Source organism: Oncorhynchus clarkii, chromosome 20 (genome assembly GCF_045791955.1).
Source record: "Oncorhynchus clarkii lewisi isolate Uvic-CL-2024 chromosome 20, UVic_Ocla_1.0, whole genome shotgun sequence".
In the NCBI taxonomy this organism is placed as follows: Eukaryota; Metazoa; Chordata; class Actinopteri; order Salmoniformes; family Salmonidae; genus Oncorhynchus; species Oncorhynchus clarkii.
In genome coordinates this window covers 64,215,593-64,241,195 of record NC_092166.1, presented here as the reverse complement: position 1 = coordinate 64,241,195, position 25,603 = coordinate 64,215,593, and the positions used below count along the sequence as shown (strand labels likewise).

The window sequence follows — 25,603 nt, the reverse complement described above, 5'->3', positions numbered from 1 at the left end:
TCTGTTTATCATACATCCTGATGCCTGATCACCTTACCCCTCTAACCCCACCACACATTTTAAATATGGTACTCGTGTTCTATTTCTCCTATGTTTCTGTTCTACTTTACTTTATTTTATAGTATAATATGTTTACTACTGATATTTATTACTGCATTGTTGGGAAAGAGCTGGCCAGAAAGGCATTTCACTGTACTTGTGCAAATGACAATAAAACGTGATTTTGAAGCACCACAGTTTGTTCAGGGCTGTGTGAGACAGAGATATAGTGAAGCAGAGTACATGCAGCGGAACAGTAGTGCTTATGTCATCCCTCCCTCGTTCCCTCTCTCCTACCCTCCATCTCTCGCTCTTTATTTCTCTGTCCACTCTGGGACACAACATTTGCCAAATTAGGCAGAAAATATAATCCATTTGGAGGACTGCAGAAAAGGAGGAGGACGAGGAGTGATAAGAGCGTATAAGGAGAGAAATTTTCCATAAAAAATATTCAGCAGAAGATTTATCGGCTGTACACTCTGTGTGTGTGTGTGTGTGTGTGTGTGTGTGTGTGTGTGTGTGTGTGTGTGTGTGTGTGTGTGTGTTGGAGGGAGGAAGCGATACCCTTCCCAGTGTCATTGAATCTGTTTAAGTAAAATAGCCTCTTGCCATGAACTAGTATCCTTACCACAATCATCATAATAACAGAGGTGACTAATAATACTATAAATTAGAGGTCGACCAATTAATTGGAATGGCCGGTTTAATTAGGGCCGATTTCAAGTTTTCATAACAATCGGAAATCGGTAATTTTGGACGCCGATTTTGCCGATTTTATTTATTTAATCTTTATTTAACTAGGCAAGTCAGTTAAGAACACATTCTTATTTACAATGACGGCCTAGGAACAGTGGGTTAACGCCTGGTTCAGGGGCAGAACGACAGATTTTTACCTTGTCAGCTCAGGTATTCAATCTTGCAACCTTACGGTTAACTAGTCCAGCGCTCTAACCACCTGCCTCACGAGGAGACTGCCTGTTACGCGAATGCAGTAAGAAGCCAAGGTAAGTTGCTAGCTAGCATTAAACTTACCTTATAAAAAACAATCAATCAATCATAATCACTAGTTAACTACACATGGTTGATGATATTACTAGTTCATCTAGCGTGTCCTGTGTTGCATATAATCAATGCAGTGCTCATTCGCGAAAAAGGACTGTCGTTGCTCCAACGTGTACCTAACCATAAACATCAATGCCTTTCTTAAAATCAATATACAGAAGTATATATTTTTAAACCTGCATATTTAGCTAAAAGAAATACAGGTTAGCAGGCAATATTAACCAGGTGAAATTGTGTCACTTCTCTTGCGTTCATTGCACGCAGAGTCAGGGTATATGCATGCAGCAGTTTGGGCCGCCTGGCTCATTGCGAACTAATTTGCCAGAATTTTACATAATTCTGACATAATTCTGTGCATTGAAGGTTGTGCAATGTAACAGTAATATTTAGACTTATTGATGCCACCCGTTAGATAAAATACGGAACGGTTCCGTATTTCACTGAAAGAATAAACGTCTTGTTTTCGAGATGATAGTTTCCGGATTTGACCATATTAATGACCTCGCATTTCTGTGTGTTATTATGTTATAATTAAGTCTATGATTTGATAGAGCAGTCTGACTGAGCGATGGCAGGCACTAGCAGGCTCATAAACATTCATTCAAACAGCACTTTCGTGCGTTTTGCCAGCAGCTCTGCTGTTTATGACTTCAAGCCTATCAACTCCCGAGAATAGGCTTGTGTAACCGATGTGAAATGGCTAGCTAGTTAGCGGGGTGCGCGCTAATAGCGTTTCAAACATCACTCGCTCTGAGACTTGGAGTAGTTGTTCCCCTTGCTCTGCATGGGTAACGATGCTTCGAGGGTGGCTGTTGTCGATGTGTTCCTGGTTCGAGCCCAGGTAGGAGCGAGGAGAGGGACGGAAGCTATACTGTTACACTGGCAATACTAAAGTGCCCATAAGAACATCCAATAGTCAAAGGTATATGAAATACAAATGGTATAGAGAGCCCTATAATAACTACAACCTAAAGCTTCTTACCTGGGAATATTGAAGACTCATGTTAAAAGGAACCACCAGCTTTCATACCAGCTTTCATCATAGCTTTCTCATGTTCTGAGCAAGGAACTTAAACTTTAGCTTTCTTACATGGCACATATTGCACTTTTACTTTCTTCTCCAACACTTTGTTTTTGCATTATTTAAACCAAATTGAACATGTTTCATTATTTATTTGAGGCTAAATGGATTTTATTGATGTATTATATTAAGTTAAAATAAGTGTTAATTCAGTATTGTTGTAATTAGCATTATTACAAATAAATTTTTAAAAAACGGCCGATTAATCGGCATCGGCTTTTTTATTCCTCCAATAATCGATATCTGCGTTTAAAAATCATAATCGGTCGACCTCTACTAGCAATAGACATTTTTTAAATATGATCATAGTATCATCTCACATCATTCTCAAACCATAATCTGTCTAGTCATCCTGTTGAATGAGTTTACAAAATGACCCACTGGTTTGTGATTCATTAATATACATACTTTTCAAACATAAAATCACTGTGAGGCCTGTTGTAACATCATGAGTGACAGAGCAGTTAGCTAACCAGGGCACACACACCGTCATTAGTGCACACTCTAACCTCTGGCTCTCTGGAGTGGATAAATATTTCATCTTCATGTGTACAACACATAAATGTAGTTGACACATAACTCTAAATTACATCCTTGGTACATGTACAATACTCTGACCTACGAGCTACGACCCAGACTTGACCTTAACGAGATCGAACATGCATACACAAATCCTGCTTTACACAACTGATGGGAGAGAAGGTTGTGTGCGCACACACACACACACACAGACAGACAGACAGACAGACAGACAGACAGACAGACAGACAGACACAGACAGACAGACAGATAAATATTTTGTTACTTTATTTTTGCAAGATTAGATGTACAACTCAAATACTTTGACATATGATGTGAGTAGATTAGTATGGATTACTTTTGTCACATAATTTGTAGACATCAATATTCACTAGCCAAATTAAGTTCTCAGTCATATACCCTTAAAGGTTGAGGGCAGCAAGGGTCTTCAAGGGTATCAAATTATACCCTTGAAGTTTGAGTTCTGGAACATTAACAGAGTTACAGAACACTGAGAACTACATCACCCATGTATTAATACTCCAGGTAGACCGATAAAATGTGAGATGTTTATCTGTGCACTAAAGTCCATCTCACCCCGCCACACACTCCTGCTCTCCCCAGGAAGCGAAGGTTTGTTTATGATTGGGCTGTGAACTTCTAAAACACTAGGAAGGTCACTTGTAAAAGCCACTCCTACAATGTACCTCACATTTCTCCTTTCCATCCAGAGAAGAGGATTTGGAGGTCGCTAAATGAACAGTGATGTTGTTGACTAATGATTGGAGAGCAACATGTTGTTGTTTATTATCAGTGGTACAGATTAAGTACTTGAATATGTTTACCTCTGGAAGAACCTGAGGTAAATCTACCATAATGGTAAACAGTTTTATGATTACAGCACATAGTTTGTTCAAGAGCAGCAGGAGAAAGCTAGGATCACCTTGACTTGACTATGCATCCTCATCACATGCAGCCTACAATCATCCAAGCTCATTCCGAGCTACCAAGCTAATTTCTGCATAACCTCAGCCATTCTGCATTTAAACTGTACAACCTTCTCGTTGTCATAACCTTCATAGATGGATTACAGCGTTTTGTTACAAGCTCTGATAAAACAAGGAGCTATGTGATGATAGACAGATAGATGAATGCTGTCACTGGATGAACACTGTCACTCTTGTGCCAGGGACAACTTTGCATTCAAACGCCAGTGAAAATACTGATACTCACTCACTTTTGTCTTACTCTCTCTCTCTCTCTCCCACCCTCTCTCTCTCTCTCTTTCTTCCATCTTATCCTCTCCCCCACCTCCTCTCTCTCCTGAATGAATAAGTCACAAGTCGGGTTCGTAGCATTGCTCTAATGAGTATGGCAGGAAGTGGCAAAGCGAGGGAATGAGAAAACGGATAAACGAGAGAGAAAGAGAGAGAAAGAGAGAGAATTAGATGGTAGACGTGGAGGAGGTTAGAGAGACAGCCCCATAGTGTTTCCAGGAACTATAGTAAATTAATGGCTTGAGTTGACTCGGACTCTGAGGTACGGCATTGGAGATTCCACTACTAGCCCCTCACAAGACAAAGATCAAACAGCCTAGCAAGGCTCTGCAATCTAGAGCCGCTGCAATTCTGATTTAAATTACCAAGAGAGAAAGTTGGCCAATTTCCTGTCACCTTCCAGCCTTAACATCATCTTCTCTGAATTGCCGTTATTATCTTTGTATATCGGAGTTATTTGATGGTTATTTCCTTCCAAATATATTTGCAGATCGTACAACGTGTTCTCAGTTCTCTGACTGGCCTAACATGCTCTTCTACAGATGGAAATCTAACTAAAGCGATCTGTGTCTTTTACAGTGGAGATCCAATTTATGACGAATCGATGCAACTAGAAACAACGATCATCATAGTAATCAACATCCACCACAAACAACTACCACCAGGTCGATAATCAAGGGCCCCCATTACCATAATCTTTACAGTCTTGATCATCATCTCAATTAGGAATCAGATGAATAATGGGCTCTGGTCTACTTATGGATATGATATCCCTCATTTGCATAGGCAAAGAAGCCAATGAGATGCAGTCTCAGGCTTTGGCAAAAGACACACGCACATACACAAAGAGTTTGCAGACTGAACTACGTAAACTGTCCACCACTCCATTGTATGAATCCTCTCAGCGCGTTGTGAAGTCAACTGCATGCAATATAGAGATTATCATCATTAGCACTTTTCCCACAGTGCACCTCTGGGGAATGGGACCTATGAGATCTATGTGATGGGAACAGCAAACGTTGGAAGCATGTCAACGAGGACGACTCAATTATTCATTGTTATAGCTGATTTCTATTTTGAGTATGTGCATGTTCAAGGGCTTGGCTCCAACAGGAAGCCAAAGGTAGCTTATATAATGCCTATTGAATGCTCGATTAGTGTGTCTGTGACTCGCTTTCAAATCACCCTCACACACACTCAGCTTTCCTCTGAGAAACTACAGTAGTCTCAGGTATCCCGGAATATTTGGAATTGAAAATGAGAGAGCGAGAGAGAGAGAGACAGAGAGAGAGAGAGAAAAGCAGTTATCAAATCTCATTAGTGTTATAAAAATATGGGAAAGTTTGCAGCAGGCCTGACTTTGTGTGGAAGCGATTGGCTCAGTTTCTTTTTAATGATCAAAGGGAATCACTCATTTAAAAAATAAAAAACCAGTACATTCTGTGTGCCGGGGCTCATCTTGAGTACAGGGCTTCATTTGGCATCAGCACACAAGAGGTAAAATAAATCTGTGTACAGTGTGTGGGCTCAACTAAGCAAAGAGTTTTCCCATGAATCATAACATTGCTTTTACTTTCCTTTAAGCAATTAGTCTACTCTAGAAGATATATATATTTATTTTAGCTACGCTGGGAATGTAAGTGGATTTGATATGTTGGTTCTGTCAAGAGACGTTTGGAGGGAAGGAATGTTATCACCACAACATGCCAAAGTGCATCCGTCATCTCCACCTGGCAAATGAAGGGCTCTTCAGTTCTGTTATTATTTTACTTGTTACTCTGAGGGAGAAGAGAAAAGCCATTTTTCTTATTTTTTCCATGACACACATTTCTATAATAACTTCTTGTTGGTATCGTATGAGAATGCAACAATAATTTCCAACTGCCGTTATAGTCTCATGAAAGGAGGGGGGAGAGAGGGAGAGAGTAGGGGAGAGACGGAGAGCTCATCTGGGGAGAACAAAACAGGAGTGATAATAGTGAGAACCGTCACAACCTCCCTCTCTCTATGGGCAACCCAGGCCTTGTTCTGTCTATATTGAGTCATTTTAAACGGAGAAGAAAAGTGGCTTTTGAGAAAGGCAAAGACAGAATGGAGAACAAGCAATTTGCCTGCTCAATAAATGCCCTGTAATCTAGTGGCAGAGAAGAATGCCACGCTTCTCTGGCTCCCATTTCTCTCTCACTTTTCTCTCTCTATTTATCTTCTCTCCCCTCTCCATCATTTTCAGTTCAGCAGAGAGTGAAACGGAGCTGTGTGATTCTGATGCTGTGTTCTGCTGGGTGGTGCTGGTTTTTAGGCCCTGCTGTTATTGGAACAGTACAGGAACAGGATGTTTGGAATGAATGGCCGAGGGTTGCTGTCACCTGGTTGGCTGGTTGGAAATGGGAACATGACATTTTTTTTAACACATTCTAGAACTCAATTTCTATAATACCAGTAGTCTCTCTTTCAAATGCTATTTAAGAACAGGTGTATGGACCTTCTGTATGAGAAATACCTATTCTCATATATCCCGCATACAGCTCCAATGTTTTGGCATGAGTGACCCATCACGTCTGTTTTTAAGCCTTGGAGAGGAAGATACAAAGTGCCTTTCACACACAGCCAACAATGGCAAACCGTTCTCATCTATCTAGTCTATTAAGAACAATAGTCATGTTTCCGTAGGGATCTAGAAGACAAATAGACCCCTGAGAACACACCACAAAGGCACAAAAGCCTATACAGGAAGGATACAGCCATTGTCTGAGGCTAGACTAAGCAATAGTTTCAAAGTGCTAGTAAAAACAGGTGTCATTAAATCAATGAAAAATATTTACGTATCCGTCAACTGAACTTCCCAGCAAAACCTTGAATGACCTCTGATCCCTTTCTGTACCAATCGGATCATTGATGTCTTATCAGCCATAACATTTTACTCTCCAATACCAGCCTCCTGTCTCTACTTATCAGGGTTAACATCTGGAGGCACTGCCCAGGCCTCTACTATTCTGTCCAGGGGTGCGTGTTATGTCTTCGCACCACACTGCAGTGGCAGAGATACAAGAGCAGTACATAGTTCAGTCCGGGAGCCAGCCAATCACGCTCGACTATCTCTCTGCTGAGGTTGTGTCACCTGTCGTGTCCCATCATTTCTGGTTTCACCTCGCTACACTGTGGCTCCTCATCCTGACAGAGGAGAGTGGAACCGAGCAGGGCAGTGACACATACCCCCTCAAGGGAGAACAGGAAGGAAGGCGACACAGTGAGAGACCTGAGGTTTCACGCCTAGTCAACGTGCAAGGTACAATAAAAAGCAGTTATCGAGGCCAGGGCATATGCTGGGTGTTAGTCTTTACTAGTTACTCCATTCAACAATCAAACACAAAAATGGGATACCAGAAAATGAGGATGTCTTGACCTGCAAATACAATTTGTGTTTGTTTATTAGACTAGGATCTGGTGTTACCTGGTATACATGGTAGGCGTTAGAAGCGCGTCCTTGCAGAAACACAGAGGGAATCCAGACATTGATGAGAGCACGGTGAGCCCTGCGGGAGAGGAATACACAGTAAGGGTTATAGATACTGTAGTATTCGTCGCAGGAAAGCTGTCATTCATAAAATATACTACGACATTAAAGAGAGGGTCTTCAATAGAATTCACTACCACTACTACGCTTATATGAAGATCACGTTGTCAGGAAGCAGAAATCAGAACCACTACGGTATTTGCCAGGCTACCCATCCATACCACCACGGCCACTAGCGTTTCTTCTCCACGATGAATGCATGGGGAAATCGACAGAGCAGCGGAATTCAATTCAGGATGAGTCGTCAGGCAAAGAGAGTATTAAACCATGAAAAAATGGCTACCTACATAAAAACTCCAGGAGGAGACCTTTCATTAGGGAAATGGAAAGAACCCAAAGGGAGATAAAATGTGAACCTGTATGTGGTTTGACCTCTGCTCCTCACTACCTCCCACCAGAGGATATTACTACCATCTTGCTGGAACACAGTGTTTCAGACACCCAGGGTGTGTTCAAAATCGCACACTATCCCTATATAGTACACTACTTTTGACCAGAGCCCTATGGGTACTGGACTATATAGGGAATAGGCTGCCATTCAGGCACCCAGTAATAGTCAGGTGTTACAGCCCTCTAGTCCTCTACCCCTGTTCTCTGTGTTTAATAAGAGACATAACTGATTTAAACAGCACAGCGACACAGCCTCCCTCCCTCCTCCCTCACAAAGGTTGCACAGTGTTCTCTTTTCACCGGCGCTAACGAGGACATGAGGAAACTGGTCAAGTGGGTGACCACCTTGGTTCAACTCTGTTTTAAACCACTCCTCTCCTAATGAGACGACAGGGGTCATCCATGGACCAGAAGAGCTAGTGTCAACAGGCTTTCTTTACAAATAGCCATTTAATTTTTTATTTTTATTTTATTTTTTTTAAATTTCTACATTTTAGTCATTAGCGGATGCTCTTATCCAGAGCGACTAAGAGTTTGTGCATTCCATCTTAAGATAGCTGGGTGAGACAGCCACATGTCACAGTTGCATTTTAACTACCTTTTTCCTCAATAAAGTAGTTATCATAAAGTACTAGCCAGGTTCTATTAGCAGTTAGTACAACACCTGTATATACACTGCATGTACAAAACACCTTCTGTACCCCCTTTTGCCCTGAGAACAGCCTCAGTTCTTGGAGGAATGGACTCTACAAGGTGTTGAAAGCGTTCCACAGGGATACTGGCCCATGTTGACTCCAATGCTTCCCACGGTCATGTCAAGTTGGCTGGATGTCCTTTGGGTGGTGAACATTCAAATCAAATCAAGCTTTAATTATACAGCACATTTCAGACATGCAATGTGCTTCACAGGAAAATAACTAATAAAAACAATGAAAATAAAAGCTGAACTATTTACAAGAAACATAAGACAAAAAAACAAAATAACGGAAAAAAAGTGAACGACTAAAAAGCACGCTAAGGAAAAGCAAAGCTAAAAAGATGCACACAGGAACCTGTTGAGTGTGAAAAACCCAGCAGCGTTGCAGTTCTTGACACTCAAACCGGTGCACCTGGCACCTAATACCCCATTCAAAAGCACTTAAATCTTTTCTTTTGCCCATTCACCCTCTGAATGGCACACACACAATCCATGTCTCAATTGTCTCAATGCTTAAAAATCCTCCCCTTCATCTACACTGATTGAAATGGATTTAACAAGTGACATCAATAAGGGATCATAGCTTCCACCTGGATTCACCTGGTCAGTCTATATCAGGGAAAATATTTTGTATACAGTAATGTATGTTTACAATATACAGAGTATATAGCTTACCATGAAAATGGGTTAGTGTCTTATGACTGGGGATCTACAGGGCTGGGGTTGTCCTCCCCTGATTTTAAAGACTGTCATTCTCACTTAATGTCACAGATTTTCAAACAGAGAGGTAGAGGTAGAGAGCAGCAGCGAGAGAGGAAGAAGGATATTTACAGAGATGTCTGAAAACGGTCACCTACCTTCCCTCACCTGAGGTGATAAAGATACACATGATAATGACAGAGCTGAGCCGTGGTGTCAGAGATACACATATACATATACAGTGCATGACTTTTTCCACATGTTGTTGTTGCAGCCTTATTCTAAAATGTATTCAACTGTGTTTTTTTCCTTCATCCATCTACACACAATACCCCATATAGACAAAGCAAAAACAGGTTTTTAGACATTTTTGCTCATTTATTTAAAAAAAAAATCTAACTGAAATATTACATTTACATAAGTATTCAGACCCTTTACTCAGTACTTTGTTGAAGCACTTTTGGCAGTGATTACAGCCTAGAGTCTTCTTGGGTATGACGCTACAAGCTTGGCACACCTGTATTTGGGGAGTTTCTCCCATTCTTCTCTGCAGATCCTCTCCAGAGGAGGTCTCTCCAGAGATGTTTGAAAGGCTTCAAGTCTGGGCTCTGGCTGGGACACTCAAGGACATTCGGAGATTTGTCCCGAAGCCACTCCTGCGTTGTCTTGGCTGTGTGCTTAGGGTCGTTGTCCTGAATTGAAGGTGAACCTTCGCCCCAGTCTGAGGTCCTGAGCGTTCTGGAGCAGGTTTTCATCAAGAATCTCTCTGTACTTTTCTCTGTTCATTATTGCCTCGATCCTGACTAGTTTCCCAGTCCCTGCTGCTGAAATACATCCCCACAGCATGATGCTGCCACCACCATGCTTCACCGTAGGGATGGTGCCAGATTTCCTCCAGACATGACGCTTGGCATTCAGGCCAAAGAGTTCGATCTTAGTTTCATCAGACTTGTTTCTCATGGTCTGAGAGTCTTTAGGTGCCTTTTGGCAAACTCCAAGCGGGCTGTCATGTGCCTTTTACTGAGAAGTGGTTTCTGTCTGGCCACTCGTCCTTCTGTAAGGTTCTCGCACCTCCAGAAAGGAACTCTAGAGCGCTGTCAGAATGCCCATCATGTTCTTGGTCACCTCCCTGAACAAGGCCCTCCGATTGGGGTCTGAATACTTTCCAAAAGCACTGTTTATAGTAGAGATAGACAGACACTGCTCATGTGATAAGAGATATACTGTAGATGTAGATATGGGGAGATAGAAGGTGCTTACGTCTCAAAATCTGATAGGCTGGGGTCGTCAGAAGTCTGGCTCAGGTCACCAGGAACCTTTATTCAAAAGTAAGGAGAGGAAGAAGGAGCGAGAGAGAGAGAGAGCAAGAGAGACAGCAAAATGTCACTGTTTATACAAAATGTCACTGCGTTACTATGTCAGCTACCTTTCATCCATTTCTACTTTACACAACCCTCTGTGTCTGAGCAGCAGGGTTGGGTAGATCCTGAGGGAGAGGGCGTCTTTCTGTGTGACCAGTGGAGCAGAGCACTGTGACATTACTGTACTCTGCCCATCCCCCCCATCCCATCACCACCACTCTCACATCAACGTCCTGTACACACAAAAAAACAAACAATTGGAACTCATAGTGTAGTGCGTGACACCATAGGGCCTCTTGTTGTTGTTAATCCCTGGATAGGAGGGAGCGGCAGAGATGGACACTATTACCCAGCGTGGCTGTAAGGGATCCATTCCTATAATCTGTCTTCTCCTCAAATCCCCCCACAGCCCAGGGACACACGCAGGGGTAATTCTTTGTGTGTGTGTGTGTGGCGGGGGCTGTGTTTATGTGTGTGTGTGTGTGTGTTTCAACAGCCTTTTGTCTTTCATTTTCAATGTGTGGACTGCCTATTAATAGAACAAAATGGTCTGGTGTAGAGAGGATGAAGTAGGGCTCTCACACCCCAGAGACAGGGCCACAGGGCTGGGAAAGAGGGGGCCACATCTCCTCTACTCCCCTCCTGCTCCAGCCCCAGGGACCAGAGAACCACACATACAGCTTGCCTGGTCAGCCAGCCAGTGTGCGGCCAAAGCTGGGCCAGCAGATGATGGCTGGAGCTCTGGGATAAGAGGTAGCCTGGGGTAGTTGATTTGTTACCGAGTGGCCGGCAATCTCCCATGGGTGTGTGTGTGAGTGTGTGTATGCAGGCAATGTGTCTCTGTAGAGGGTAACTCACTGGTCCTCTGAGATCAATGAGTTCCTGTTTCATTTGGTTGATGAGGTGGTCCTTGGCCATCAGAGAACGATACAGACGCTCATTGAACTCTATCAGCTCGCCATGCATTTCAGCCACCTGGTATAAACACACACACACAAATAACAGGGTTAGTTACAGTTTGGAACACACACATGATCCTTGCAGCTGTATATGAACTGAAACAACAGACTCCAAGAACAAGTCAACAATGATACACAGTGGAACCGTAAGATTGACAGTTTGGCCAATCAGCTAATCGGATGTGCACACACACACACAGGGTGGTTGAGTCCAGGCTGCTCACGACATCAGCTGTCAGTGTCCATAACAGACCTGGACAGGGTGATAGGATTCTGCCACCAGCATGTCACAAACAGAGACAGCCAGATAGCTGTGACATGCATTCATTTGTCTGGGGACATCAGGTGTCAGGGTAGATTGAGGACAGGGACGTCTGGGTATGACCGGTGAATTATGTAATTTTTGTAGCCGTCACTGACCCTAATACACAGAGTATACCACCTCAAACACACTGGGTTAAAATAAGACATCATAGAGTCTCATTTGAAAGTGAGACAGAATGTTTTAGCCTGGTTGTTGGTTTTTTGAAAACTACCAAGGAATTCACTTCAGTACCAGGCTAGTTTAAGAATGGTTATTTTAAGAAAGCTCTTTGTCTGTTATTATGAGGGAGAGATATAATTATAGTAGTTAAAAAGCAAGGAATAATGAAGACAATTATTATCTTATAGCACAAAGTTGAAAAATAACCTCAACATGGCATCTGGGAGAGGTGAGGAAACCAAGTTTTCCTTTGTTATAGTTTTCCAGCTTGGCTATAATTATCTCATAGTTAGCTAACATTTCAACATTCACCTAGGTTTCTAGGTCACTATTAATAAATACAGTTGTTTTTAACTTTCCAGACTTCAGATGAATGAATTCAAACACAGTGACCTCAGGATCAGGTAGAGAGATTTGGACATTAAAATGCAGAACTTGACATCTTTGAAGGCAGCCCCATCAAAACACTCCTGCTTCCACTGCTTCTGCTTTGAAATGCACTCAACATTCACCTTCCCCATCTCAGGAGTTAACCTGCAGCTTCCTAGAAGTTGTCTAACTCTACAGAGACCGGGAGAGACAACGGGCGTGTTGAACGATGTGAACACACCCACCCACCCACACAAACACAGGTACGCACACACACACAGGTACACACACACAGGTACAAACACACCCACCCACCCACACAAACACAGGTACGCACACACACACAGGTACAAACACACCCACCCACACAAACACGGGTACGCACACACACACAGGTACAAACACACCCACCCACCCACCCACCCACCCACACACACAGGTACACACACACAGGTACAAACACACCCACCCACCCACACAAACACAGGTACGCACACACACACAGGTACAAACACACCCACCCACCCACACAAACACGGGTACGCACACACACACAGGTACAAACACACCCACCCACCCACACAAACACGGGTACGCACACACACACAGGTACAAACACACCCACCCACCCACACAAACACGGGTACGCACACACACACAGGTACAAACACACCCACCCACCCACCCACACACACACACAGGTACAAACACACCCACCCACCCACACAAACACAGGTACGCACACACACACAGGTACAAACACACACGAACACGGACATACAAACACAGACGCGTGTGCATGTGCACCCTCACACGTGCCCGCGCGCAAGCACGACTCAGCTGGCATTTGGAGTACCAACAGCGCCGCATCACCTTTGACAGCCTCCCTGTGGGGAACTGTCACGGTCGTGACGATAGACGGACCAAGGCGCAGCGTGTGTAGAGTTACACATCTTTATTAGGGTGAAAACGTCAAACAAAAACAATAAACCAACAACGAAAACGTGACACCAGTGGTGGAGACACACACACACACACACACACACACACACACACACACACACACACACACACACACACACACACACACACACACACACACACACACACACACACACACACACACACACACACACACACACACACACACACACACACACACACCAATATCCCACAGAGCAGGTGGGAGAAAGGGCTTCCTAAATATGATCCCCAATTAGAGACAACGATTACCAGCTGCCTCTAATAGGGAACCATACAACCCAGCCACATAGAAAATCAATGACTAGAACACCCCCCCCCCTAGTCACACTCTGACCTAAACACCATAGAGAACCGAGGCCTCTCTATGGTCAGGGCGTGACAGGAACACTAAACAGCACAACAGAAAGGTTCCTAGCTACCAAGTCGGAACAACAGAACTCACTGATGGAACATCGGATCATTCTGGAAAACTCAATCCATTCATCACCTCTATTTATTTGTGCCGTAACTTTCAAATAGGACATTAAAAAAAGAAATTAATTTGAAGCGTGAAGGAACCCAATTAATTCTCAGTGAGAGGGAGCTAATCAGTTTGTTATTCTGTGGCCGCGCCTGCTGATTTGCATATGTCATTTCAGTCAGTCACAGCCACTTGCGAACGCTCCCAATTCAGTTAAACAGGCCAGGAGTGCACATGCGGTTTCAACCTCATTACTCACCATGCAGCGCTGGTCAGGAAGACAAGACCAAGTCACCACATTCATTCATTCAATGTTTAACTGGGTTGCAATTTAGAAAAGTTGTCCATTTTCTATTTCAGCTTTTCCATTAAAACTTTCTGAAATAGCAAAGCATTTTATTGATAGCAGTTAGTTTTGGTTTATGGTAAGTTATTCAGGACCTACAAACTAACTTAACAGTAAAATCAGTTGTCAGCCTCTATTTGAGGGCCATATGACAGTTCTATATGGCCCTGTTGTGATGCAGGTAATCCTGGCAGTTCTCGCCCTCCATCCCCCATACCCTCCCTCCCTCTCTCTCTTCCTCCCCTCCCTCCCTCCCTCCCTCCCTCTCTCTCTCTCTCCCCCTCCCTCTCTCTCTCTCCCTCCCTCTCCCTCTCTCTCTCTCCCTCCCTCCCTCTCTCTCTCTCCCTAGGCTGACAGTAGTGTGAGGTGAGCAGCAGCTACAAACTAACTTAACAGTAAAATCAGTTGTCAGCCTCTATTTGAGGGCCATATGACAGTTCTATATGGCCCTGTTGTGATGCAGGTAATCCTGGCAGTTCTCTCCCTCCATCCCCCATACCCTCCCTCCCTCTCTCTCTCCCTCCCTCCCTCTCTCTCTCTTCCTCCCCTCCCTCTCTCTCTCTCTCTCTCTCTCTCTCTCCCCCTCCCTCTCTCTCTCTCCCTCCCCTCCCTCTCTCTCTCTCCCTAGGCTGACAGTAGTGTGAGGTGAGCAGCAGCTACAAACTAACTTAACAGTAAAATCAGTTGTCAGCCTCTATTTGAGGGCCATATGACAGTTCTATATGGCCCTGTTGTGATGCAGGTAATCCTGGCAGTTCTCTCCCTCCATCCCCCATACCCTCCCTCCCTCTCTCTCTTCCTCCCTCCCTCTCTCTCTCTTCCTCCCCTCCCTCCCTCCCTCTTTCTCTCTCTCTCTCTCTCCCCCTCCCTCTCTCTCTCTCCCTCCCCTCCCTCTCTCTCTCTCCCTAGGCTGACAGTAGTGTGAGGTGAGCAGCAGCTACAAACTAACTTAACAGTAAAATCAGTTGTCAGCCTCTATTTGAGGGCCATATGACAGTTCTATATGGCCCTGTTGTGATGCAGGTAATCCTGGCAGTTCTCTCCCTCCATCCCCCATACCCTCCCTCCCTCTCTCTCTTCCTCCCTCCCTCTCTCTCTCTTCCTCCCCTCCCTCCCTCCCTCTTTCTCTCTCTCTCTCTCTCCCCCTCCCTCTCTCTCTCTCCCTCCCTCCCTCTCTCTCTCTCCCTAGGCTGACAGTAGTGTGAGGTGAGCAGCAGCTACAAACTAACTTAACAGTAAAATCAGTTGTCAGCCTCTATTTGAGGGCCATATGACAGTTCTATATGGCCCTGTTGTGATGCAGGTAATCCTGGCAGTTCTCTCCCTCCATCCCCCATACCCTCCCTCCCTCTCTCTCTTCCTCCCTCCCTCTCTCTCTCTTCCTCCCCCTCCCTCTCTCTCCCTTCCTCCCCTCCCTCCCTCTCTCTCTCTATCCCTTCCTCCCCTCCCTCTCTCTCCCTTCCTCCCCTCCATCCCTCTCTCTATCTCCCTCCCTCCCTCTCTCTCTTCCTCCCCTCCCTCCCTACCCTCCATCCCTCTCTCTCTCTCTCTCCCTTCCCTCCCTCCCTCCCTCCATCCCTCTCTCTCTCTCTCCCTTCCTCCCCTCCCTCTGTCTCCCTTCCTCCCCTCTCTTCCCCTCTCTCTCCCTTCCTCCCCTCCCTCTATCTCTCTCCCTTCCTCCCCTCCCTCCCCCTCTCTCTCGCTTCCTCCCCTCCCTCTCTCTCTCTCCCTAGGCTGACAGTAGTGTGAGGTGAGCAGCAGTTAGTGTGAGGCGAGCAGAGTTGCTGTGCTGAGCTGGGAACCTGTACAGAGAAGTCCCAGCCTAAGCAGAAACGGCCACCATAGCTGACCTGCTATCTAACACAAGTAATTGGATGTGAAACCAGTCTGAAGAGAGAGAACAGAGAGAAGTGGAAAGAGGAGACGACAGGCTTAGCTTTCCCTCAGAGCGGTAGCATGAGAGAGGGGGGTGAATGTGAAAGCAAGGGAGGAATGGAGGAAAGAGAGGGGGGAGATTGGTGTCAGTGTCTGGGTGCACACTGTCGCTCTCTCACTGACTCACTTTACCCAGCAGTCTCCACAAACAGGAAGTGACATGAGCAGGGAGATGGGTGGTGGGGAAGGAGGAGGGGCGGGTAGAGGACTAAGCTGTCCACTCAGATTGGCACGCATGCAAGGACACACACAGGCACGCGCACGCACATGCACACCCACACACAAATTGGCAATTTGTTGAGCATTATTTAGTCCATCCATCTCTTCCATTTTTAAGATCAATATAGGAATGGCTACAGTGGAACATGTTTCCAGGCGTAGGCTGCTATTATTGTGAGTCTTTTCTAAATTGAACAGAAACAAAGCCTGTTAGTAATTGCTGTGGTGTTTCTGCTGTTGGATAATTAATGAGAGAACAGATCAAAAGGAAGATCCAGAGATCCCACAGGAATCCCCGACCCATATCTCACTGTTATATATACACACACACACACACACACACACACACACACACACACACACACACACACACACACACACACACACACACACCTCACTGTAGAACACACACAGACCCTCAAACACCCATATCGCACTGTTATATACACACACACACACACACACACACACACACACACACACACCTCACTGTAGAACACACACAGACCCTCAAACACCCATATCTCACTGTTATATACACACACACACACACACACACACACACACACACACACACACACACACACACACACACACACACACACACACACACACCTCACTGTAGAACACACACAGACCCTCAAACACCCATATCTCACTGTTATATACACACACACACACACACACACACACACACACACACACACACACCTCACTGTAGAACACACACAGACCCTCAAACACCCATATCTCACTGTTATATACACACACACACACACACACACACACACACACCTCACTGTAGAACACACACAGACCCTCAAACACCCATATCTCACTGTTATATACACACACACACACACACACACACACACACACACACACACACACACACACACACACACACACACACACACCTCACTGTAGAACACACACAGACCCTCAAACACCCATATCTCACTGTTATATATACACACACACACACACACACACACACACACACACACACATACACCTCACTGTAGAACACACACAGACCCTCAAACAGCCAAATCTCATTGTAGAACAAACACCCTCTAACACATATCCATCTCGTCCTCCACAAAAAGACTACTACATTCCATAATAGTATCTTACAATATTATACTATCTCATATCACACCTCTGAACTTGCTTATAAAGAACTGTGGTTACACACGTGGTTATTACATATTCCTAATGAAAGCAAATCTCCTATACGTTCAAACTATTTCACTGTGGCCACCAGTAAAAGCCATTGTCAATAGCAACAGCCAACAGTACTAGCCAAACTGCTGTAGTCTAAACATCTGCATGTTTCCATGACTTCAGAGAGAACATAAACAGGCAAACCAGATAGTAACATCATGTGGAGGACAAAAGAAAAATGTACACTGTCTGCCAGTACATTGAAATAAAGTTGTCACAGCGTTGAACTGAGATGTAAAGGGAAAAGGGCAGTACCCGTCTCAGCATGTTTAGGAAAGCCCTATTGAGACTGACAGGCATCATTAAGTAAACACAATAAAAAAAGACATAGATACATGCACAAATAAGTCAAATGACAGTTTTCCCAGACACAAACAGAATTATTTCTTATTAAAGACATGTAAAACACTTATGAATAATTGACTGCAACCTCATTAAAATAGAGGCGGGCGGTGTTCCCGGGGTTTGCTGATGTCATTGTCTCTCAGCACAGAGTGCCACACCGTTGGTTGGTCATTAGTTAACCAGCATGCCAAGAACTCCCAGAACCACCCACTCCCTGGCTCTGTCTCTGAGTGACTGCATCATCGTCATGTGTAAAAACAGAGTTGGAACTGTGCATCAGCTGCCTACAATCTCCATGACTGTTTGAATACTTGACTGGGTAGATAGTTTTAAGTTGCATTAGTCGTATGTACAGGATACACATGGTATACACCTTCCAACGAAATGCTTACTTGCAGGTTCCTTCTCGATAATGCAACAACGAGAAATAACAAAAGATAAGACAAACATAAAGTAAATGGCTCAGTAGAATAGAATAAACATTTGAGCTCTAACTAGTTGCTGCCATATGCATAGAAATCCATGATCTCTCCATCAGCTCCATAAAAGGGAGTGAATGAGGGTATAAGGGAGAAAGCTACTTTCTGGAATGAAATGCAGCCTTCTCAGCTGCCTAAGTACTGGTAAGGGTAAGACTGAGCCAGCCAGTAGTACCCACCTCTATGAGTTTGCGTTCATAGCTGGCAGCCAGCTCCTCAACATCATCCATAGACCTGCTCTGAGGGGCTGGAGTGGGATCATCACAGTTCCTCACCATGGGGAGAGCTGGAGAGAGAGGGGGGAGGAGAGAGGGGAGAGAGAGAGGAGAGAGAGAGAGAAAGAGAGAGAGAGGAGAGAGAGAGGAGAGGAGGGAGAGAGAGGAGGGAGAGAGGGGAGAGAGATGGGGAGAGAGAGAGAGGAGAGAGAGAGGAGGGAGAGTGGGGAGAGAGAGAGAGGGAGAGAGAGGAGAGAGAGAGGGGAGAGAGAGGAGGGAGAGTGGGGAGAGAGAGAGGGGGAGAGAGGGGAGAGAGATGGGGAGAGAGAGAGGAGAGAGAGAGAGGGGAGAGAGAGGAGGGAGAGTGGGGGGAGAGAGAGAGAGAGAGGGAGAGAGAGGAGAGAGAGAGAGGGGAGAGAGGGGAGGGAGAGTGGGGAGAGAGAGGGAGAGAGAGAGAGGGGGAGAGAGAGGAGAGAGAGAGGGGGAGAGAGAGGAGAGAGAGAGGGGGAGAGAGAGAGAGGGGAGAGAGAGGTGGGAGAGAGGGGGAGAGAGAGGGGGAGAGAGAGGGGGGAGAGAGAGGGGGGAGAGAGAGGAGGGAGAATGGGGAGAGAGAGGAGGGAGAATGGGGAGAGAGAGGAGGGAGAGAGAGGGGAGGGAGAGAGAGGAGAGAGAGAGGTGGGAGAGAGGGGGAGAGAGAGGAGAGAGAGAGAGGGGGGAGAGAGGAGGGAGAGAGGAGGGAGAGAGAGAGAGAGGGGGGAGAGAGAGGAGAGAGGGAGAGAGAGAGGCAAACAATTACTTGGGGAATAATAATAATAATAATTTGATGGGTGTTTATATTTGTCCTGTTTGTCACATGTACAATTGTGTATGATATGCATGTGTGAAATGGAAATGTGTTTTTTGCACAAATTCTAACGCCCTCTGAGACATCCCCGGAAAGAGGGGTCCCGGCCAGGGTCTGCCATTAACAACAGTGACCCAGGAGCAATTAGGACTAAGTGCCTTGCTCAAGGGCACATTAACTTTTTTTCAACGTGTCGGCTCAGGGATTCGAGCTAGCTACCTTCTGGTTCCTGGCTAAACGCTCTAACCACTATGCTACCTGCCTCCCAACAGTCATATTAATAATAACAAGTGTTTGATATGCCTGGGGCAACAATAAACAAACACAAACACACTATTATCAGTGGATTATTATGCAGAGGAGTATTGTCTTGTCGGTAGTTAAAGTAAAAACCAACAACTGTTTGATGGGACGTTTTTTTTCACACAGCTCTAATTGTCTGTTGGAGGCATGGGTCAGAGAGCAGAGCGGTTACTTCCTGGAAAGCTTTTAAAACAGCATCCTCTCTAAGGTACTAAACCCACTGTATGTACCAGGGGAAGTAAACAAGTAAACATTGTTGTTATGACAACCATTTTCTCTAATTACTGTCTTTTTGCACCGAGATTCACATTAAAAAAAAAAGATTGTTTCTCAAAACTTCAGACTATTGTATCAAACTGACACACTGCTTGGCTCTCCCCACATACTCCTAAAACTGTGGTTCATCACTACTAGTTCTAGCTGGCTAACGTCATCAATACGGGCCTACAGCGGTTCCACGTCAGCTATAAACATGGTGTAATCTAGTTATAGGAGGGAGAACAACAGAAGTTAGACTAGAGGGACTTGGAGGAGCGGTGGCTCCTACAGGGAGAGATGGATCATTTCTCCCTTAACACCTTGATATATAAGGTCCCACATTAGGTTAGATAACACAAACACACACAAAAATTATGGCAGAAAACACACACACACACACACACACACACACACACACACACACGCCCAATACACAAACAAACATCTCAGAAAATAAAGAATAATAACTCACTTAAAATAACAGATGTGGGTTTTGGTTGAATTTGAAGAGAAACTGTCCAAATCTCTCAGTCCTAACAGTGATAAAGGGCAGTGTGTGTCTGGTCTCGCAGGGGCAGATATTGATTTAGGAAGATGATTGCTGGTCCAGAGGCAAAAAGCACAGCCTGCTGCTGAGAGTCTGAGTGATGCAGCCCTGATAAGAGGATGGCGAGGAGGGCAAAGTCAATCAACCCTTTCAACACGCACACATACACACCTCCCCAGTCTACACACACCTCCCCAGTCTACACACACCTCCCTGAGTCTACACACACCTCCCTGAGTCTACACACATCTCCCTGAGTCTACACACATCTCCCCAGTCTACACACACCTCCCCAGTCTACACACACCTCCCCAGTCTACACACACCTCCCCAGTCTACACACACCTCCCCAGTCTACACACACCTCCCCAGTCTACACACACCTCCCTGAGTCTACACACACCTCCCTGAGTCTACACACATCTCCCCAGTCTACACACACCTCCCTGAGTCTACACACACCTCCCCAGTCTACACACATCTCCCTGAGTCTACACACACCTCCCCAGTCTACACACATCTCCCCAGTCTACACACACCTCCCTGAGTCTACACACACCTCCTGAGTCTACACACACCTCCCTGAGTCTACACACATCTCCCCAGTCTACACACATCTCCCCAGTCTACACACACCTCCCTGAGTCTACACACATCTCCCCAGTCTACACACATCTCCCCAGTCTACACACACCTCCCTGAGTCTACACACACCTCCCTGAGTCTACACACACCTCCCTGAGTCTACACACATCTCCCCAGTCTACACACACCTCCCTGAGTCTACACACACCTCCCTGAGTCTACACACACTTCCCCAGTCTACACACACTTCCACAGTCTACACACACTTCCCCAGTCTACACACACTTCCACAGTCTACACACACTTCCCCAGTCTACACACACCTCCCCAGTCTACACACATCTCCCCAGTCTACACACATCTCCCCAGTCTACACACACCTCCCCAGTCTACACACACCTCCCCAGTCTACACACACTTCCCTGAGTCTACACACATCTCCCTGAGTCTACACACACCTCCCCAGTCTACACACATCTCCCCAGTCTACACACACTTCCCCAGTCTACACACACCTCCCTGAGTCTACACACATCTCCCCAGTCTACACACATCTCCCTGAGTCTACACACACCTCCCCAGTCTACACACATCTCCCCAGTCTACACACACTTCCCCAGTCTACACACACTTCCCCAGTCTACACACACCTCCCTGAGTCTACACACATCTCCCCAGTCTACACACATCTCCCCAGTCTACACACACCTCCCCAGTCTACACACATCTCCCCAGTCTACACACACTTCCCCAGTCTACACACACTTCCCCAGTCTACACACACCTCCCTGAGTCTACACACACCTCCCCAGTCTACACACACCTCCCTGAGTCTGCACACACCTCCCCAGTCTACACACATCTCCCCAGTCTACACACACTTCCCCAGTCTACACACACCTCCCCAGTCTACACACACCTCCCTGAGTCTACACACACCTCCCCAGTCTACACACACCTCCCCAGTCTACACACACCTCCCTGAGTCTACACACACCTCCCTGAGTCTACACACACCTCCCTGAGTCTACACACACCTCCTGAGTCTACACACACCTCCCTGAGTCTACACACACTTCCCTGAGTCTACACACACCTCCTGAGTCTACACACACCTCCCTGAGTCTACACACACCTCCCCAGTCTACACACACCTCCCTGAGTCTACACACACCTCCTGAGTCTACACACACCTCCCTGAGTCTACACACACTTCCCTGAGTCTACACACACCTCCTGAGTCTACACACACCTCCCTGAGTCTACACACACTTCCCCAGTCTACACACATCTCCCCAGTCTATACACACCTCCCCAGTCTACACACATCTCCCCAGTCTACACACATCTCCTGAGTCTACACACACCTCCCCAGTCTACACACACCTCCCTGAGTCTACACACATCTCCCCAGTCTACACACATCTCCTGAGTCTACACACATCTCCCCAGTCTACACACACCTCCCCAGTCTACACACACCTCCCCAGTCTACACACATCTCCCCAGTCTACACACATCTCCCCAGTCTACACACACCTCCCCAGTCTACACACACCTCCCTGAGTCTACACACACCTCCCTGAGTCTACACACACCTCCCTGAGTCTACACACACCTCCCTGAGTCTACACACACCTCCCTGAGTCTACACACATCTCCCTGAGTCTACACACATCTCCCCAGTCTACACACACCTCCCCAGTCTACACACACCTCCCCAGTCTACACACACCTCCCCAGTCTACACACACCTCCCCAGTCTACACACATCTCCCCAGTCTACACACACCTCCCCAGTCTACACACACCTCCCTGAGTCTACACACATCTCCCCAGTCTACACACATCTCCCCAGTCTACACACACCTCCCTGAGTCTACACACATCTCCCCAGTCTACACACATCTCCCCAGTCTACACACACCTCCCCAGTCTACACACACCTCCCCAGTCTACACACACCTCCCCAGTCTACACACACCTCCCCAGTCTACACACACCTCCCCAGTCTACACACACTCCCCAGTCTACACACACTTCCCCAGTCTACACACACCTCCCCAGTCTACACACACCTCCCCAGTCTACACACACCTCCCTGAGTCTACACACATCTCCCCAGTCTACACACATCTCCCCAGTCTACACACACTTCCCCAGTCTACACACACTTCCCCAGTCTACACACACCTCCCTGAGTCTACACACATCTCCCTGAGTCTACACACATCTCCCCAGTCTACACACATCTCCCTGAGTCTACACACACTTCCCCAGTCTACACACACCTCCCTGAGTCTACACACATCTCCCCAGTCTACACACACTTCCCCAGTCTACACACACCTCCCCAGTCTACACACATCTCCCCAGTCTACACACACCTCCCCAGTCTACACACATCTCCCCAGTCTACACACACTTCCCCAGTCTACACACACCTCCCTGAGTCTACACACATCTCCCCAGTCTACACACACTTCCCCAGTCTACACACACCTCCCCAGTCTACACACATCTCCCCAGTCTACACACACCTCCCCAGTCTACACACACCTCCCCAGTCTATACACATCTCCCCAGTCTACACACACTTCCCCAGTCTACACACACCTCCCTGAGTCTACACACATCTCCCCAGTCTACACACACTTCCCCAGTCTACACACACCTCCCCAGTCTACACACATCTCCCCAGTCTACACACACCTCCCCAGTCTACACACATCTCCCCAGTCTACACACACTTCCCCAGTCTACACACACTTCCCCAGTCTACACACACCTCCCTGAGTCTACACACATCTCCCTGAGTCTACACACATCTCCCCAGTCTACACACATCTCCCTGAGTCTACACACACTTCCCCAGTCTACACACACCTCCCTGAGTCTACACACACCTCCCTGAGTCTACACACACCTCCCTGAGTCTACACACATCTCCCTGAGTCTACACACATCTCCCCAGTCTACACACACCTCCCCAGTCTACACACACCTCCCCAGTCTACACACACCTCCCCAGTCTACACACACCTCCCCAGTCTACACACATCTCCCCAGTCTACACACACCTCCCCAGTCTACACACACCTCCCTGAGTCTACACACATCTCCCCAGTCTACACACATCTCCCCAGTCTACACACACCTCCCTGAGTCTACACACATCTCCCCAGTCTACACACATCTCCCCAGTCTACACACACCTCCCCAGTCTACACACACCTCCCCAGTCTACACACACCTCCCCAGTCTACACACACCTCCCCAGTCTACACACACCTCCCCAGTCTACACACACTCCCCAGTCTACACACACTTCCCCAGTCTACACACACCTCCCCAGTCTACACACACCTCCCCAGTCTACACACACCTCCCTGAGTCTACACACATCTCCCCAGTCTACACACATCTCCCCAGTCTACACACACTTCCCCAGTCTACACACACTTCCCCAGTCTACACACACCTCCCTGAGTCTACACACATCTCCCTGAGTCTACACACATCTCCCCAGTCTACACACATCTCCCTGAGTCTACACACACTTCCCCAGTCTACACACACCTCCCTGAGTCTACACACATCTCCCCAGTCTACACACACTTCCCCAGTCTACACACACCTCCCCAGTCTACACACATCTCCCCAGTCTACACACACCTCCCCAGTCTACACACATCTCCCCAGTCTACACACACTTCCCCAGTCTACACACACCTCCCTGAGTCTACACACATCTCCCCAGTCTACACACACTTCCCCAGTCTACACACACCTCCCCAGTCTACACACATCTCCCCAGTCTACACACACCTCCCCAGTCTACACACACCTCCCCAGTCTATACACATCTCCCCAGTCTACACACACTTCCCCAGTCTACACACACCTCCCTGAGTCTACACACATCTCCCCAGTCTACACACACTTCCCCAGTCTACACACACCTCCCCAGTCTACACACATCTCCCCAGTCTACACACACCTCCCCAGTCTACACACATCTCCCCAGTCTACACACACATCCCCAGTCTACACACACATCCCCAGTCTACACACACCTCCCTGAGTCTACACACATCTCCCTGAGTCTACACACATCTCCCCAGTCTACACACATCTCCCTGAGTCTACACACACTTCCCCAGTCTACACACACCTCCCTGAGACTACACACATCTCCCCAGTCTACACACACTTCCCCAGTCTACACACACCTCCCCAGTCTACACACATCTCCCCAGTCTACACACACCTCCCCAGTCTACACACATCTCCCCAGTCTACACACACTTCCCCAGTCTACACACACCTCCCTGAGTCTACACAC

The 25,603-nt window shown here is 46.6% G+C and overlaps 1 protein-coding gene across 1 annotated transcript in view; it reads right to left on the bottom strand.

Moving 5' to 3' along the window:
• Positions 1–25,603, bottom strand: part of LOC139376712 (sorting nexin-29-like) — a 117,165-nt gene that overhangs the window by 23,485 nt on the left and 68,077 nt on the right. The window contains exons 15-18 of the mRNA XM_071119586.1: positions 18,686–18,792; positions 11,558–11,674; positions 10,599–10,654; positions 7,430–7,511 (exon numbers count right to left, since the gene is read on the bottom strand). Coding sequence (XP_070975687.1) covers positions 7,430–7,511; positions 10,599–10,654; positions 11,558–11,674; positions 18,686–18,792 — 362 coding nt within the window. The remainder of the gene's footprint in view (positions 1–7,429; positions 7,512–10,598; positions 10,655–11,557; positions 11,675–18,685; positions 18,793–25,603) is intronic.